Source organism: Podarcis vaucheri (assembly GCF_965113315.1).
Source record: "Podarcis vaucheri genome assembly, chromosome: 16".
Lineage (NCBI taxonomy): Eukaryota > Metazoa > Chordata > Lepidosauria > Squamata > Lacertidae > Podarcis > Podarcis vaucheri.
The window spans coordinates 27,776,214-27,793,774 of record NC_138754.1 but is presented as its reverse complement, the minus strand read 5'-3'; the positions used below and the strand labels follow the sequence as shown (position 1 = coordinate 27,793,774).

The window sequence follows — 17,561 nt, the reverse complement described above, 5'->3', positions numbered from 1 at the left end:
ATGATGGTAGCCTTTCTGTCTGTCTGCTTGCCCCCATCTCCTGGGCCAGGCTTATTCACCTTTTGTGGCAACATCAAAGCAGTACCCCCCACAATGAAGTTCATGCCACACAACGGAAGCTGTCCCTCCATTTTGTAAGAAACACATTTATTGAATAACACAAAAGCCCATCACCACCACATTTTACAACTACAGTTTTCAATTCATTGAGAAAAGGCTGTGTCCGAAGTTACCGCCGCTTCTGGAAAATGTTGCCACGGCCCATGCCACGCCCTCTTCCTCTGGCAGCCACTGCAGGGGAAACAACAGCAAACAATGCCATAAACTGAACAGGGGAAGCGCAAACCCTGTAAGAACATTCAAGAAGGGTTCCCCGCTGAGTCAGACCAAAGGCCCACTGACTGCAAACTGCTGCTTCTGAGATGATCTCGAGGAGAAAAATATGGCCATCACATAAACACACCTCTGCTGCTTCTCCGAAGCAAACAGGATTTAGATGCAGTTTTGCTTCAGCCATCAGGACCAGCAGCCACTGACAAACCCACCCCACTTTTAAAAGGCATCTAAGCCACGGGCCATGTCCGTGGCAGCACATTTCATAGCTGCTTGTGCATTGTAGGAAGTACTACCTTTTGACTATCCTGAATCAACTTGGAACCTTCCAAAGGGGTCAGCTCAGCCTGCAGCATCTGCTGCCAAGAGCCAGGCCTTCCATTCTGATAAGGGCTATAAGTCAGTAATAGGGCTGGGTAGTATATTGTCCAAAACTGACTGAAGTCCATAGCAAGATAGCGGCTTCACAATTTTTGACCTGGCAATATATTGTGAATCATGATGGATGTGCATGTTATGCAAAAATCATAAAGCGGGGAAAACCGCAAAGCTAGCTTATGCCTCTGCATAGCTCCATCTTTATTTCAGACATTGTGATATACAGTGGTACCTTGGTTCTTGAACTTAAATCTATTCCAGGAGTCCGTTCGACTCCCGAAACCGTTCAAAAACCAAGATGTGACTTCCGATTGGCTGCAGGAGCTTCCTGCGGTCAAGCGGAAGCCGCATTGGAAGTTCGGCTTCCAAAAAACTTTTGCAAACCGGAACACTTCTGGGTTTCCGGCATTCAGGAGCCAATTTGTTCAGCAACTAAGCCGTTCTGGAACCAAGGTTTGACTGTTTCGGTATAACACAATGTTTAGCTGGTGATATACCATGATGTTGAAAACCCAGCCCTAGTCAGCAATGGAGAGCAGACGGGCCCAGGTTCAATCCTTGGAAGCATCTCTCAGTATGGGCAAGAGAAATTCTGGTCTGGTGACCCACTGCTGCCAGTCAGTGTAGGCAATACTGAGCAAGCAGGACCCCAATGATCTGACACAACGTAAGTTGGCTTCCCATGCAGCACACAGCCTGCCCCACTACTTACCCTGGGCTTTCAGGATAGCAGCTTTGCCCCTTCCGGCCCCAGAGCCCTGGTTTTTGTTCTTCATACTTTTCAGCATTGGTGCATTTTTCAGCATATCGGGCAAGATGAGGAATCTGATTTTGCTCCCCCGAATGTACACCTGCTCTAGTTGCGCCACGCGCCCATCTCTGTAGGTCACTGTGATGTTGGACATCTGGAAAGAGAGAATGAGTGGCTGAACAGGACAGAGCCTTTGAGAAAAGAAGCTCAACGGCAAAACCGGCCAACTGGTTCCTAAAATGGAAAGGCTCTCTGGCCAAGTATGTCATATTGGCGAGTTAAGACAAGTGAAAAGCATTTTGCTTTCCCATTTCTCTGGATGTGTCTTTAAAGCAGCAAGGAACAGCCCTTGTTTTCAGATTAGCTTGAGAACAGCAGGATAGGTGCAGGAACAGACGAAGCAGCAAAGTTGCCAGCATCTGTATGTTGATCTCAGTTCTCCATGCCTTATTTCTTAAATTTTATCCCCACCCTTTAATAGCTAATCAAAATTCCTAGGGCAATTACGGAAATGTTTTTTTAAAAATACAAATGTGATGGCAAAGGACAAAGAAGTCACAGCAATTAATTTTTTTAAAAAAGCATTAAGAAATCCTCAATGTTTAACAGCCTGTGGAGTAAATGAAGCAGATGTTCCAAAGTATCATACTGGAGCGCAGCCATTGACAATCCAATGCCCTTCAGCTGTTTTGTACTGCAAGTCCCATCAGCGCCAGCATCATATGGCTGGGGCTGGCTGGGGCTGAAGGCAGCTGTGGTCCAAAACTCCTGGTGGAGGGCACCAGGTTGGCGAAGACTGCCAAAGAAGATATACCAGGAGAGCTTTGCTTTGTTTAGGGAGTTTTTCTGGAGTAGCAACCTAGGCTCAGGATTTTCCTTTTACTATTAGAAGAAGAAGAAGAAGAGTTTGGATTTGATATCCCGCCTTTCACTCCCCTTCAGGAGTCTCAAAGCGGCTAACAATCTCCTTTCCCTTCCTCCCCCACAACAAACACTCTGTGAGGTGAGTGGGGCTGAGAGACTTCAGAGAAGTGTGACTGGCCCAAGGTCACCCAGCAGCTGCATGTGGAGGAGCGGAGAAGCGAACCCGGTTACCCAGATTACGTGACTACCGCTCTTAACCACTACACCACACTGGCTCTCTTAAAAGCGCTTGTGCCCACCTCAGCAGATAAGAGTCCTTGCCCACTCTGAAAACCTCTTCTGCATCAACTCAACTGGTGTTGAGGGCGACTGGAGCCCTTTAAAAGGAGAGGTAGCCAATGTGGTGCCCACCAGATGTTGATAAACTATGACTCCCATCAGTCCCAGCCAGCATGGCCAATGGTCAAGGGTGATGGGAGCTGTAGTCCAGCAACATTGGGAAGCTCCAGGGAGAGATAAGCCCAGGGATAGGTGACAGAAGGTATTATCTGTGGCAGCCATAGAATCACATAATTGTGGAAGGTAACCCGAGGGTCCTCTAATCGTACCTCTGCAATGCAGGAAAATTAAATAATAGTTGGGATTGGGGGGGGGCAAGGTAAGAGGTTTTATATAAAAAAAACTTCATAGAAGTTTATAAAATTTAGCATGCCATGGAGAAAGCGGGCAGAGGAAAGTTTCTCTCTCTCTCTCAAAAAACAAGAATCTGGGGGTATCCAACGAAGCCAAATGTTGGGAGATTCAGGACTGAAAAAAAGAAGGACTTATCCGTGCAGCGCAGAGTTAAATTGTAGCACTAGCTACCACAGAAGGCAGCAATCACCACCAACTTGGATGGCTTTGAAAGAGGACAGGACTAATTCACAAAGGAGGAGCCTACGAACTTAGCCCTTAATCTGTGACACTCCTTCCCTGTAGAGGTGCACTTGGCAACTTCATTATACAGTTTTCTGTGAATGTTGAAGAAAACATCTCTTGACCCTTGCCTTCAACACCCGAGGTGTATATTTTTGTAATTGTAGGTTTTTAGAATTTCTTTTTTATGTTGTATTTTTAATTGTCACAACCTGCTTTGTGAACTTAGGGTGAAGGGGGAATGACCAATCACTCAATCACTTTGGTGGCCAAGTAATGTCTGCATTCTCTCTCTATCAGGGGAGCCCCAATTACGGTTTTCTTGATTTTTTAAAGACAAAGCTAAGACAGATGAAGACCGAAAGCGGGCCATTTTGTTCTGGCCACATCCTCCTAGCCACCCATCACCACTTCTCAAAGCCCACCTACCTGACAATTCATGTTGTCCTCAGCCTCAATGAGCTTTCCGCGGTATACTTCTCCTGTATTCGTCTCACAGGTCACAATATGACCCTCTGCTTCATGCAGGACTTTAATTGGCACTCCGATAGACATGACTGAAGCTGGGTGTGTTCAAACCTGAGAGAGGAAGGGGGAAATGCAACATCGTGTTAACAGCTTTTGTTCCATGGCTGCCCCTTCTTTAGAGTGTCTTGTACTCCCAGGAAGTAAGGTACAGTGGTGCCTCGCAAGACGAAAAGAATCCGTTCTGTGATTCTCTTCGTCTAGCGGTTTTTTCGTCTTGCGAAGCAAGCCCATTGAAGGATTAGCGGATTAGCGCTATTGGCGGCTTATCTGCTGATCGGATCAGCTGATAAGCGGATTAGCGGCTTAGAAAAAGGGGGGAGGAAAAAAAACCAGCAGGAACTCGCAAGACATTGTCGTCTTGCGAAGCAAGCCCATAGGAGATTCGTTTTGCGAAGCACCTCCAAAACGGAAAACCCTTTCGTCTAGCGGGTTTTCCATCTTGCGAGGCATTCGTCTTGCGGGGCACCACTGTACAAGGGTAATGACATCTATAGACCATCTGAGGAAGCATCACAAAACTCATCAAGCAACATTGAGGATCATCAGAATAGAGTCAAATCCAGTGTGATTGAAGCAGAAAACAAACCCACAGCAGGGAACTAGGTGGTAAATTTTTCCAAAACCAGAGGTATAATGGGAAGTTTGGCAGGGGGAATGAGGTGCAAATCTGCCTGTCAGGCTATATTGTGCTCCTCAGAAGAGCAAGGCATGCTTCATGTAAGCACCAAATATTATTATTATTATTATTATTGTTCTTGCTGCTGTTTATTCAGTTTACAATCCTGTCCTCCATACAATGCGAAGGCAGGTTAAATACTAATAATATAGCTGCATATAAAACATTAAAGATAACTAAACTTTAACACAGACACCAATAACATTGACAAACAGCTGGTGTTCAGAACAGAGCCACTGGAACGCAGCTCACCCACTGTGCAGGTAAAGGTAAAGGGACCCCTGACCTTTAGGTCCAGTCGTGACTGACATTGGGGTTGCGGCGCTCATCTCACTTTATTGGCCTAGGGAGCCGGCGTACAGCTTCCAGGTCATGTGGCCAGCATGACTAAGCCGCTTAGACGAGCACAAGGAAATGCCGTTTACCTTCCCGCCTATTTATCTACTTGCACTTTGACATGCTTTTGAACTGCTAGGTTGGCAGGAGCAGGGACCGAACAACGGGAGCTCACCCCATCGCGGGGATTTGAACCGCCAACCTTCTGATCGGCAAGTCCTAGGCTCTGTGGTTTAACCCACAACGCCACCCGCGTCCCTCCACTGCCCAGAGTCTGGCCAAAAGGACTCATCTTCAATTGCCATCCAAAGGGGGAAAATGTTGGTGCTAGCTTCACCTGAGATGGAGGAGCATTCCAGAGATCAGAGGGATCATAAAGCAGCTATTACATCCTCCCCCAGCCTCGAAGTGCCTAGGACTACAGCTCCCATCAGATCCAGCCCGGTATGCCAAGCTAATTCTGCGGCCGATGGAAGTCGTAGTCCAATACAGCTGTATGACACCAGGCAAGGGAAGGCTGAGAATGAATCGGGCCTATGTACTTGGTGGGCCCGTACCTTCGACGAAATGCACCAAAGGGTCTCGGTTAAGCACACGCAAAAATATCCCCCCCCCACCATACACTAACACTGTGAAATCAGTGGGGTGCTTTTGGATAGTTCCCCCCCTTCCAGTTGAAGGAATTTCGGGGGGGGGGGCTGACAGCCCTGCGTTAAGCCCGCTTCCTTAGGGGGTGGGGAATACGTTCCCCTACCCAGTGCCCAACCAACGTGGCTCTCTAGTCGGTACTACTCAGGAGTAGGCCACTGAAATCAACGCACTCCAGTGACCTGCCTCCACTGGGCTGCATCCAACCAAGTCCCACGTACTAAACTCGCGGAAACAGACGTGAGCGACTAAATTCCAACGGGAGATTAGGGAGAAGGGTCTACTCTGAGTAGGAATGCAGCAGTCCTAAGCGGGGCCTGGGAGCTCCGCGGGTCGAGCGAGGGCAGCTCAAACTGAGCCCCCCCCCCGGAAGAAACCGCGAGGGAGGGAAGGAGGGAACCTCGCTTCGCGGGCCGGGCTGGACTAAGCTAGGCCGAGCCAGGCCGGCCTCCCTTTGCAACTCACCGTCAGGCGCTCCCGCTCTCCGCTACGGCGTGCCTCCGTTTCCTCGCCCGCCGGTGTCCCAGCATGCAGCGCGCCTCGGATAAAGGAAGTCGCCCCGAGCCCGTCTGGGCCTCTTGTGTTACACGCTTGAGGAGTCGCCCGGGAAACGAGACCCCTGCTCGACAGTTCCGCTTGCCCTGCCCGTGAGGGGGGGGGGCGACACCCCGCCACGCTTGAAGCCTCCTCGTCGCCGCCTTCCCTTCCCATTTCCTGGGCGCTTACTGAGAGGCGAGAGGGGGACCACCTCTTTGGGATCCTGTCAGCGACTACGACTCCCATCAGCGCCGAGCCTTGGCCGGCCTGGCTGAGGCTGCCGGGAGTTGTAGTCCAGCGGCCCCTGGCAGGCCCGGCCTCCTCCTCCGCCGCCGCCCCTGGTCGCTCCTTGCGGGGTGGGAAAGGGAGCCCCCCGCCGTACGTCCTCCCGTCCCGGTGCCTGCCGGGCCTCACCCCTGGCCCCGCTGGAGCCGGCGGGAAGGCTGCTCGGCGACCACCGCAGAAGGAGCGAGGCGGGCCCGGAGGGAGGCAGCCGCTAGGCCTCCGCTGCGTGCTCCGCCTCCGCCGGGCCGAGAGGGACGGGAGGAGGAGGAAGAGGAGCCGCCGCCGGGGGAACCATGCCGGCCCGCGCCCTGCCGAGCCCCGCGGCCGCCCTTGGCCCGTGAGCGGCTCCCCGTCGCCCGCCTCGCCACCATGAAGAGCCCCAAGGAAGACGCGCTTGAGTCGCCCGCAGGTCCGTCAGGTCGTGGGGTGGGGGCCCTGCCGCCTTGGGAAGGGGCGTCCGAGCATGTGCGGAGTGCTGGGGAGTGGGGGGCTGGCTGGCTGGCTAGCTTCCGAGGAAACACGTCGGAGCCCAGTAGAAAGGGGTCCCTCTGCCGCCGCGCAGCCTGATCCAGGGTGTGGGGTTAGGGTCGGGCTGCGCAGTCCGGAGCTGGCTTACTGCCCCGCCGGACGCTCCCAGGTCGGGCTGCACCTGGTACGGTGACAGCCGCCCTAAAGCAGCAGCAGCTACTAGTGCTATTGGTGTTGGTGGCTCTCGGGACCATTTCCAGCTAATGTCGGGGCTTCTGAAATCTCAGCGGACCCGCGTGGGAAGGTGGCCTTTAGAGCAAGGATCTCATACTTGGCTTCCAGGCTGAGAGGAGTGGGCCCGCCCGAAGTACTCCTGCAAACTTATATCTTTATGGTGTTTAGGCCACTTTCAAGAGTTCGGGATTCCAGTTGTCTCCATCGCAGCATTCCGTTAGAAACACACATCCGCTGTCATATTTTCCAGCACGTTTTGCATGACCGAAAGCAAGAGTTACAGAAGCGCTAAAGATTCCTCCATAGGACCATGAGACAAGCGATGACATCTTCCCCTGAACAAACCCCCCTCCCCCATTGCTTTGGGCTCTGTTGCAATTTACTTACTATATGCTTCATTAAATTAATACACTACTTGACTGGTTTTTTTTAAAAAAAGAGCCCTCAAAGCAATTTGGGCCTTGATGCCGCCGGCTGGCAAGTGTCACTGGTCTCTCGCTGCTAACGGAGCCTGGCTGAAGATCAGGCAAAGCAGACTGGGGAGGCTTCTGCAAGAGAGCTGCCTTTGTTCAAACTGGATCAGTTGAAATGTCTTTGTGTTGCCCCTGGTCCTTTTGAAATACAGTATTATTATTTCCTAAATACACCAGCCTACCCTTGAAGAATGCGCTGCATGTCCAGAGCCAGAGGGCCAGAACTCTCCTGACCTCCCTCAAGGCTCCCTTGAGTCAGCCTCAGTTGGTTGGAAGGAAGCCAGCTGAGTCCCCTCCCTGTCCTGGGGCTCTAGCCTTTCCTGTACCTTTAGTCCTGGTAACCTGTCAACACAGACTTTTGTCCCCAAAGAGCAACGACTTAATTGAGCAAGAGTCCCGATGACTAGACATTGCTAAGGGCATAACTGGCAAGGAGTTTGCAAACACAAAAAGTGGGTGGGTCTGTTGGTGCTTTTTTACCCAGGAAATGATGGGCTCATTGCCAGGAAGATTTAGAAATTATTGTGCTGAGCTATTGGCCTCTGTAAAAACCAGAAACATCCAAGTCTTTCATCAGCACCTCTGTGACATCCTTTGCTGTTCACAATACCCTGCATTTCTCCCCTAACAGAGCAGCTAACCTAGTAATCAGGATGACTAGCTGTGGCGCTCCATATTTTTTTAGACCATCTCCCATCCATCTCAGTCAGCATAGCCACTGGCCAGGGATTATGGGAGGTGTAGTCCACAATCCTGTCACTTCCAGGAGATGCGTTCTGTGGGTTGGGGGAAGGGGTCCCAGTTACTGAAGACACAAACCTTCACTAAAGCACTCCCAATGAGTTCAGGCACAGCACAATCCAAACAAACCAAGGTCATGCATAGAGAATCAACCTAGGTCCAAATGCAGTCCAGAAATGAAATTAGGCAGCAGTCTCAGGAAGTTCAGGCCAGGTACAACGTAGGAAAAAGGAGCCAGAGACCTGTGTTGTTTCCAGCAACTGGAAGGCTCAAGAGGGGGAGCCTTATCTACTCTGGCCCCAGCTGCTGCCAGTGAAGGAGCATCAGGGATTGCCTACTCACAAGGAGACCCTGGGCCCATAGATGCATACTGTGGTGTTCCTCTTCAGCCTAGAGGTCAAGCTTTCGGTGCTGTCTCTCAAAGGCTGGGGGGCAGGCACCTTCCTGGGGTTCTTCATCATGTATCAACCCAGACGGCCCCTTCAAGGGGATCCTCAGACTGGGTTTCAGGACCCGTGCCTGCTCCTCAAGGCCCTTATCCTGTGGGGGTTCATCCTTCCTAGAGCTCCATGGCTTGTACCAGTTCAGGACTAGGTACGACAAACATCTGCAAGGCCACACGTTTCTCATCTTTGGTTTACACCACCGGGAGGTGGTTTTGGCAGATGGTGTGGGTGCAGAACTGATAAATTAGTCCAATATATCCAGGGGCAGTTATGATCCCATGGTATATTACTGTGAAACCAAGTTCTTGGGCCAGATGAAACTAGACCCCCTGGAGTTGTTTTAAAATGTTGCAAACTGATGTCTTTGGCATGGAACAAAATAATTTTTTTTTTCCTGTTAAAGGTTGGGTGTGAATGTAGAGAAGAACCTTAGTTGTGCCAAAAACTGTCTTTCTGACGGTGGTGTCCTCTTTCCTGCAGTGGACAATGTGCAGCTGGACGTGCCAATCCTTCAGCAGCTGTACCACTGGGACTGTGGGCTGGCTTGCTCCAGGATGGTTCTGCAGTAAGTCCATTTTTGGTTGGGGCTTATTGGGGGTGGGGAAGGAGGCGAGGTGGCTGGTGGCACTTTGCAACAAGTTGCTTCCAGGGTGGGAAGGTCCCTAGACCTCACCCAACTGCCTTGGCCCTCGAGTGAGTGCAGCACAACTGACCACAACAGCAGCCAGCTCCTCAAGCATGAGAAAAGGAACTGTGGAGGAAATGGCATTAATGTCTGACTGTGACAAAGAATGGGTACAAAGGTTGTTATATTCATAATGTAAGAACTCTGGTTGGCCCAATAGAAGACACTCTTGACTGGGCCACTCAGCTGACTTCCTTTTCAAGTACCGTATTTTTTGCTCTGTAAGACTCACTTTTCCCCTCCTAAAAAGTAAGGGGAAATGTGTGTGTGTCTTATGGAGCGAATGCAGGCTGCACAGCTATCCCAGAAGCCAGAACAGCAAGAGGGATCGCTGCGCAGCGATCCCTCTTGCTGTTCTGGCTTCTGGGATTCAGAATATTTTTTTTCTTGTTTTCCTCCTCCAGAAACTAGGTGCGTGTTATGGTCTGGTGCGTCTTATAGAGCGAAAAATATGGTAATTGCCAGCAACTGGCGGGTTTTTCCTCTTTGGGTGTTTTGAGTCTGTTGCCGTGCTCTTGTGTGACTCCCGTGGAAGCCACCCTGCCTTTTGTGTTCCATGAATAACGGCCACTAGGATTTTCCATCTGCCTCTGCTGTGCTGCCTGCTGGCTCTCGGTCTTTTTTCCCCCCTTTTCCTTTTCCTGCTGAACTCGTCTTTCCTTCCACAGAGGAACACGAGCTTTAGGTGCAGGAGAGTGAAATGCCTCTTTAGAGGGCCACTTAGTAGATATGAAGCAGAAGATTTTCATTTCTCTCCATCCCTTCTGCCAAGACGCTAGCCTGCCCGCTGGTAATTTCCCCTCTTGACTACTGTAACTCCCCCTCCTTCCCTCCTTCCTGTACCAAACTGAATTTCCAAGAGTGAACTTCTTGCCCTGTGGATCCAAGCCTTTCTCTCCCCCCCCCCTGTTCATGATGGAATGTCAGTGATTTCTCCTCTATTGTGGGCCCTTCCCATCATCCCATGAATGAGCCGCCCCTCTCCCCAAAACACCTCCTTTTTCTGTGTCTGCGCTACCCACCTCTACACAGGTCTGGCTCAGGCATAACCCTGGTTTGGAGATTGGGAATGTGCTGTCAGCTCATCTCCTCTCCCTTTCCCTGTGTTGTGCATGAATGCCTCCATTGTTTAACCAAAACTTAGTATAACACCCTTATTAGAGCTGTGTTGAGAGCTAGCCATGATTGCCAGGAACCAGAGTTTGCAGAACAGCCTCAGACTAACTTTACAATGCAGTCTTAGTTACCTGAAGTTGGAGTTAGTCCCAAAACAGATGTAAAGGGCAAAGCAAATCTTAGGAAGGGGGTGGGGGGAGAGAGTAGGCAAGCCCACAAAACCTTCCCTCCTATCTCCTTACGCCTGGACCAGACCACATCGTTGGTGTCCAAGGGACTTTCCATTGGACGCCTATCAAGTTCCTTCCCTTCCTTTCAAATTCTGGCCTGTTGCGAGAACATTCAAACTGTAGATGCCATGCCTTCTTATGTGGGACCCGCTGTATTTGCATTAATGGGGATGGAGGGGGATTCTGTGGCCCTCCAGAGGTTGCTTAACTGCAGCTCGCATCAACTCTGACCCCACCACTGGTATTAACAAATCTGCTTGAAACAGCTAGAAGAGGGTCTTTTCCCCAATATGCTGATATGAGCCAACTCACAAAAGGAAACCATTGTTTCATCTCTGAAATAGAATTCTCTGGCTCTCAAGTTTGTCCATTGTGCAGGCAGGCCCTGTAGCGTCCAGATTCCCTTCTGTCAGGCGACACGTTATAAGCTGCGCTCTGTTCTCTCCTGATCCCTCTTCTTCACCATCACCACTTCCTCTGATTTTGTCCCAGGTACCTGAACCTCCTGAATGACGACGAGTTCCAGAAAGCCATTCAAGACCTCCAGATGACGGAGAGCATCTGGACCATCGATTTGGCCTACCTGATGCGTCATTTTGGGGTGAAGCATCGTTTCTGCACACAGACCCTGGGGGTGGACAAGGGCTACAAGAACCAGGTCAGCTTCCTGGTTCACTCAAATGTTGGTGCTTTGGCCAAGTCTGGAGGGCAGGAATTCTTTCCTTCTCTAAGGATGAGGATGATGATGATGATGATGATAGGTTTGTGTTTTGGCACTCATGAACCTTTCCAGCATGTTTGATTTTTGGAGCTTGACATACAGGCTTCTCAAAGTACCCAATGGCATTTTATGATAACTTGTGTCTTTTAATTTGTGATTTTTGTTTAATTGTTTTTACTCACTATTTTTATTTGGTGCTTTGTTCATGTTTGGAAAAGGCAAGCTTTTTTTAAAAAAAATGGGACAGAATCCATGTTGATTTTTCAGATGATGTTTCCGAAGTTCTTTTGCGTTGCTCCAGCTGTGAACTTTGCCCTGCTTCCTCGGTCCAAGGGGGACTCCTCTCTTGCAAGCTGTACCTGAGACCTGGACAGCCCTTTCTCTAGGTTGCTGTGTACAGTTCTGGCCGACTTACCTCAAAAAGGATATTGTAGAGTTGGAAAAGGTCCAGAAGAGGGCAAGCAATGAGGTGGAGCGACACCCACCCACATTGCCATTTTGGGAGCATTTTAGTTTAGAAAAGAGGCGAGTAAGAGGCAACACCATGGAAGTTTTATAAAATTATGCATAGCATGGAGAAAAGTTCTCCTCTCTCTAATACTAGAATTTGTGGACATCCAATGTTGTTAGATTCAGGACCGAAAAAAGAAAAAAGGAAACTTATCCATGCAGCATATAGTTAAACTGGTGGCTTTAGAAGAGGATTCGACAAATTCAAGGAGGAGGGTTGTCCGTGGCTACTAGCCAGGATGGCTATGCTTTTGTTCCAGTGTGGCAGGCAGCATTCCTCTGAATCCGTTGCTAGAAATCACAGGAATGCTATGTTACGGAAAAGGAGCAATGCAGCAGCGAGCTGCAGCTGGCTGGAAAGCAAAACATTATGGGAATGTTTGGGACTGTACCGTGAGAACAAAGGGGCAGTCTATTCACTGTGCTGAGCACCGGATGTTAGCTCAGAGTGTCATTTGACCTGTACAGGAAGTACAGGAGGTGGAGTTTATCTCTCTGCTGTTGGAGTCTGAAGAGAGTAGACGTGTTTCTCTGTAATGCTGCAAAGACAGAAATAAAGGCATGTAAATACATTTCTGTCTATCTCTTTCCCCTCCCTGGGGGGAGCAGGGAGCAGGGAAGAGTGGTGTGTTCTTCTCACGCTTGAGGAGGATCGCCGATCGTGACCTAGCCTGTATCCTGCCGGGAGACGCAGACAGGGAGGTCAACCAGGAGATCAAGCCGGGTGCCTGGAGAGTGGCCAGTTCCTCTGATAAGGCTTGATATCCGACATGCTCTTGTGTTCAGGCCCTGCTAGTGGGTTTCCTACAGGCATCTGGTTGGCCACTGTGAGAACAGAAAGCTGGACCAGATGGGCCATTGGCCTGATCCAGCTGGCCTCTTCTTATGCTCTTATGTTCTTAGGTTTCTTACCCCGAGAGGAATCTGTTCTGACCAGGCTTGTCCTCTTCCTCCTCCAGTCGTTCTACAGGAAACACTTTGACACAGAGGAGAACCGAGTCAACCAGCTGTTTGCACAATCCAAAGCCTGTAAAGTGCTGGTAGAGAAACGGTGAGCTCTCTCTCTCTCTCTCAGTCGAGGTTTATCTCCCCATCCCATGGACTTCTTTACAGATGCCACAGCTGTTTTAATGCAGAGGCCTTCACCAACCGGGTTCCATCCAGATGCTTTGGGCTACAACTTGCGTCAGCCCCAGCCGTAGGATGATGGGATCCAACACATCTGGAGAGCAGCAGTTTGGGGAAGGCTGTTGCAAGCAGCCATCCTGTTCAAATGGGCTGTGGACCTAGGGACCTGTTCCAAACCTCCAGTCCTGTGGTGTCTTCCTTGTTAAGATATCCCTAAGAGACCCCAGTGGACTGACTTCTCCATCTGTTCTCCTTCACAGCACAGTGACTGTCCGGGACATCCAAGATCACCTTGCCCAAGGCCATGTGGCCATTGTGCTGGTCAACGCCGTCCTGCTGCTCTGTGACCTCTGCTCCAACCCGGTCAAATATTGTTGCTTTCTCCCAACCGGCCAGAAGTGCTTCTGCAGAAGTCCTGACTACCAGGGCCATTTCGTTGTCTTGTGTGGCTACAGCAAAGCCTCAGGGAGTATTTATTACAACAATCCTGCCTATGCTGACCGTGAGTAGCCACCACCCTTTATTTCAAATAGGGGAAGTGTGGTAACCAGACAACTCTGGCATGTTAGCTCATTCCTCTCTGCAACATTGTACAGTACAATATTCTGGGTTGATGTTGTCCTAACCATTTCCTGGCTCGTGCCTCAGGGACATGAGCCATGCCAGGTGGATCTGTCTTGTCTTTTGTCCCTGCAGCAAGACCATGACTGCGCGGAGGGGTGGGGGTGGAGGTGAGTGGGTTGGGGCTGTTGAGTCAAAGGCCCTGCCTTCCTTCCAACAGAGCCTTAACCCCTTGGCCCCCTCTGAGCCCATTTTGGTCCCGCCCCACAGGAACATGCCGAACCAGCATCAATAACTTTGAGGAAGCCAGAACCAGTTATGGCACCGATGAGGACATCCTGTTTGTTTACAGAGACAGCTGACCTCTTGGAGCTCCCAGGGCTTCCACGTCCATCACTGGCCAGCTTGCAACAGCAGTAGCAGCAGCAGCAGCAGCAGCAGCAGCCTTGTCTCAGGGCTGCAAGAGACTTTGCTCCCACACTGCAGCAGGACCACAAAGAAGGGATGCTTTAGACTAGGATCTAAACTGGTATTAAATTGTTTTGTTGTGAGCCACCTTGGCAGGGGAGGGAATGTATCCAGAAAGGCAGGCTCCAAATTGGCTGAAATAAATACATTTTAGATTGGGATCTACTCCTAGATCTCTGGGTGTGTTGCAGTAGATCAAGAAGGATGTCAGATTCCCAGTTTTGTAATTGCAGCAATGTGAAAGACTCAAAAGGCCAGGAGTGGGTTTTTACATCTGGCTCCAGTTGGTGGGCCTCCAGGCTATATTTGGAAATAAAAAGTAGATCCTGCAAGTGTGAAATCTGCCCTGCCCTGTCTCTAAACCTACAGAGAGCAGCATGGAGGTCCTGTTGCCATCTTTTTAGTTTTGATGATGATAATGAAGATGAAAATAGCTTGTGTATAGCGACTGTAATATTTAAATGGTTGTGTGTATTTTTAAAATTTGCACATTTTGAGAAGTTTTCAAATGCGGACTTGGACTTCTTTTCCTGTTGGCCCCTTTTGACAGGAACAAAAGTCTTAGTATTCTCTTTCACGCCAAATTCATGAATTCCCCCCGCCCAAGAGAAGCTCAACACAGAAAGGGACAAAAGTCAGTCATCCTTTCTATACTGTAAGGGCTGATCTTTCACCCAGTTTGGGCATCTAATAATCAGGGAACAGATAACATAAACAGCCTAGGATTATTGGATATTGGGGGAAGGAGCAACAAGAGGAAGTAGTCCACATACGTATACCAGCATCACCTGCAAACCACAATGTGTGGATTCTCACAGCTACTTTTGACGCATAAAGGGTTTGTGGTAGCCAGGGCCTTTTTCATGCGGTCAGGTGGTTCTTTCTGAAAGCAGGGAATTAAAAGGCATTGCAGTTGTAACTGCAGACCCTCCAAAGTGGTTGGATGAATCAGTTCTTTGCATACCATCAGTTTGTTTTCAGGTAATCTCAGTTTAATTGCTGTCATGTTGAGCGTTCTTTTTTAGTGAGGGGCTGCCAAATCGTGATTGTACTAGGTCCTCTCTAAAGAAATTAAAGGTTTTAAAATACAAGATTGGTTAGAATCTCTTGATAACTTTGACCCCAATCCAGCACAATTAACCTTTGTTTAACACATCAGTTGCAAACAGCTGTCAGCCAGGAGACGCTCTGAACACAGAGTATCCTCCATCACCAGCGCTCTTTAGTGAGAACTGGTGACAGCTCTTCACAGCCCCAAGCTTAAGGCTAGTGTTTTAAGATAAAAACCTATGTTTGGGTCAGATCCATTTGGCCCTAGAAAGCAGACCTGAACTACTTGCTAAAGCAAGTGCAGCTGGCAGCAGCATGACTCCAAAGTCTGGCTAGGGAGGGAAACTTTGTTACATGTTCGAAAGCTGTAATTTGAGGCCGGGATTGTGTTGATAAGAAGATTGCTTGAGGACTTCCAAGACAACCCAGCAGCTTGGCTCAGAACTGCTGTTTATATAATTGGAGGCAGGGAAATTTCTCTTGGCTGCAGTTCAGGACGATTCTAGCCGGAGTCCAGACTGTTCTACCTCATCACACTGCACTCATGTTTTTGGATTCAACTCAGGGATGTACATGGCTTCCCTGCTGGTCAAAAATAAACTTTGATATTGTAATATCCACTTTGTGTTTCATTTAAAGTACTGTGAGGTCCTATTGTGGGGCAGAAAGTTATGAGTGATGTGTTAAAGATGTGCCGGAGAGGGAGACTGTCATTTCTCAACTCCAGCAAGAACATTTTAAAGGAGTTGAGTATTGGTGAAGTTACATTAAAATAAGATACATTAAAATACATTAAATAGGAGCTGAAAGTGAGATGAGCAGCACTCGAAAGGACTTGCAGCCTTCCAGATGTTGCCCTCCAGCTCCCATCAGGCCCAGCCACTGTGGCCAGATGTTCTGGGGACTGTGGTCCAACATCTAGAGGGCCAGAGGCTCCCCACACCTGCTCTGAATTATTGCAAAAGCAAGTATCCTGTTGCACCAGAAGTAGAGATTAACATGACATTTGTGTCTGTGCATTAATGGCTTTTCCTTATGGCAGGACCCAGAGTTCTCTATGCCACTTAGGGACTTTGTGCAGCACCTCCATTACAGATGACTGTATGATTCCAACTTTGGAGAGCTGATCCCCCTCTCCCTCATTTTTGCAGTGGGACAGCTGAGAGCTATGCTGCCCTGTAGGTCACAACTGTCATCATAAAGTAGACTAAGCCCATCCTGCAAAAAACAAACCTATTAGTGTCAAAAATAAGGGCACTGTATCATTTTACACCACAGGATGTAATGCTGTAGGAACTTATATACGCCTGTCCAAATATGCCAGTAGAGCTACTGTGGATTCTTAACGTACTCAGATTTTAGACAGAGGATTTGTAGGGTTAAAACTATCACCTCTGTAGTGGGTGGGCTTGAGATAGGAGGGCTGTGTGAGTGCAGGGGCAGGCGCTCTAGTCAAGCATTCAAAAGAATGCACAGGGGCTTAAACTGCAGAGGAGGCAGGCACAAACACACAATCCTCCCTGACTTTTCCATCTTGAATAGGACACTCTGAAACAGGCACGTGCCCGGGAATGGTGGTGCTGACACATGGATGAGCTGTGTCCCTGCCACCAGATTGTTGTTGTTTAGTCGTTTAGTCATGTCCGACTCTTCGTGACCCCCTGGACCAGAGCACACCAGGCACTCCTGTCTTCCACTGCCTCCCGCAGTTTGGTCAAACTCATGCTGGTAGCTTCAAGAACACTATCCAACCATCTCGTCCTCTGTCGTCCCCTTCTCCTTGTGCCCTCAGTCTTCCCCAACATCAGAGTCTTTTCCAGGGAGTCTTCTCTTCTCATGAGGTGGCCAAAGTATTGGAGTCTCAGCTTCAGGATCTGTCCTTCCAGTGAGCACTCAGGGCTGATTTCCTTCAGAATGAATATGTTTGATCTTCTTGCAGTCCATGGAACTCTCAAGCGTCTCAGATTAAGCCCCCAGATTAAGCCCTCACAAATTCTTACCGGTAACTACTGCAAAGGAGGAGGAAGCAATCAAAGAATGTGGCAGTTGCTAACGGGTGTCATGCAACCAGCTGCTTGCCTTGTATTTACCTGGGATGCAAACAGTCTCTTGCAGTGCAGCATCTCTGCAGTCCACTGAGTGCCTGACCATGTGCAGAGCAAGAGAAAGAGCAAAGCAAAGAGCAAGCAATGGATTCTCTGCAGATTCCCACAGCAGAAGAGCCCAGGCAACTCCCCTTTCATTAAGAGACCTGCTTTAGCTTTTCCTCTGGAGATGTGAATGGTGGTTGGCTGTGGCTGAGCGGCTGAACATCCCAAGCAGAGAAAAGGTGATGAAATGCAGCTTTGCTGGCAGAGGGCACATGGCCCTGCGTGAGAGGGAAGGAGCCTTTCTCTTGGTGCCCAAAGCCATGAGAACCAAGGAAGCTACAGATGGGTAGAAACAGGTCCAGTCAAGTAAATGGGCACAAATCTCATCC

At 49.4% G+C, this 17,561-nt stretch overlaps 2 protein-coding genes across 3 annotated transcripts; one reads left to right on the top strand and one right to left on the bottom strand.

Annotated features, from left to right (window-relative positions):
* Nucleotides 1-126: 126 nt before the first annotated feature.
* SNRPD3 (small nuclear ribonucleoprotein D3 polypeptide) lies at nucleotides 127-6,048 on the bottom strand. Its single transcript, XM_082203530.1, has 4 exons — nucleotides 5,895-6,048; nucleotides 3,671-3,820; nucleotides 1,424-1,616; nucleotides 127-291 (listed from the first exon to the last, which is right to left on the bottom strand). Exons 2-4 carry the CDS (start codon nucleotides 3,794-3,796, stop codon nucleotides 230-232), a joined length of 381 nt encoding a protein of 126 aa, XP_082059656.1. The 5' UTR covers nucleotides 3,797-3,820; nucleotides 5,895-6,048; the 3' UTR covers nucleotides 127-229.
* Nucleotides 6,049-6,199: 151 nt separating this feature from the next.
* On the top strand, nucleotides 6,200-15,698 carry GUCD1 (guanylyl cyclase domain containing 1). 2 transcript variants are annotated; one of them, XM_082203481.1, is made up of 6 exons: nucleotides 6,200-6,660; nucleotides 9,094-9,178; nucleotides 11,137-11,245; nucleotides 12,835-12,926; nucleotides 13,264-13,505; nucleotides 13,835-15,698. In XM_082203481.1, exons 1-6 carry the CDS (start codon nucleotides 6,621-6,623, stop codon nucleotides 13,924-13,926), a joined length of 660 nt encoding a protein of 219 aa, XP_082059607.1. In that variant the 5' UTR covers nucleotides 6,200-6,620; the 3' UTR covers nucleotides 13,927-15,698. The 2 variants fall into 2 exon arrangements, with proteins under 2 accessions (XP_082059607.1, XP_082059606.1); XM_082203480.1 differs by having other exon boundaries at nucleotides 11,137-11,302.
* Nucleotides 15,699-17,561: the final 1,863 nt, after the last annotated feature.

Bases quoted from the DNA above. Each gene is read 5' to 3' on its own strand.
- SNRPD3 (XM_082203530.1), bottom strand. From the start codon at position 3,796: ATGTCTATCGGAGTGCCAATTAAAGTCCTGCATGAAGCAGAGGGTCAT. The intron at 1,617-3,670 runs GTAGGTGGGCTT...CTCTCTTTCCAG, and splicing joins AGGACAACATGAATTGTCAG to ATGTCCAACATCACAGTGAC. The intron at 292-1,423 runs GTAAGTAGTGGG...TTTCCCCTGCAG, and splicing joins TGCTATCCTGAAAGCCCAGG to TGGCTGCCAGAGGAAGAGGG.
- GUCD1 (XM_082203480.1), top strand. From the start codon at position 6,621: ATGAAGAGCCCCAAGGAAGACGCGCTTGAGTCGCCCGCAG. The intron at 9,179-11,136 runs GTAAGTCCATTT...ATTTTGTCCCAG, and splicing joins TGCTCCAGGATGGTTCTGCA to GTACCTGAACCTCCTGAATG. The intron at 11,303-12,834 runs GTCAGCTTCCTG...TTCCTCCTCCAG, and splicing joins ACAAGGGCTACAAGAACCAG to TCGTTCTACAGGAAACACTT.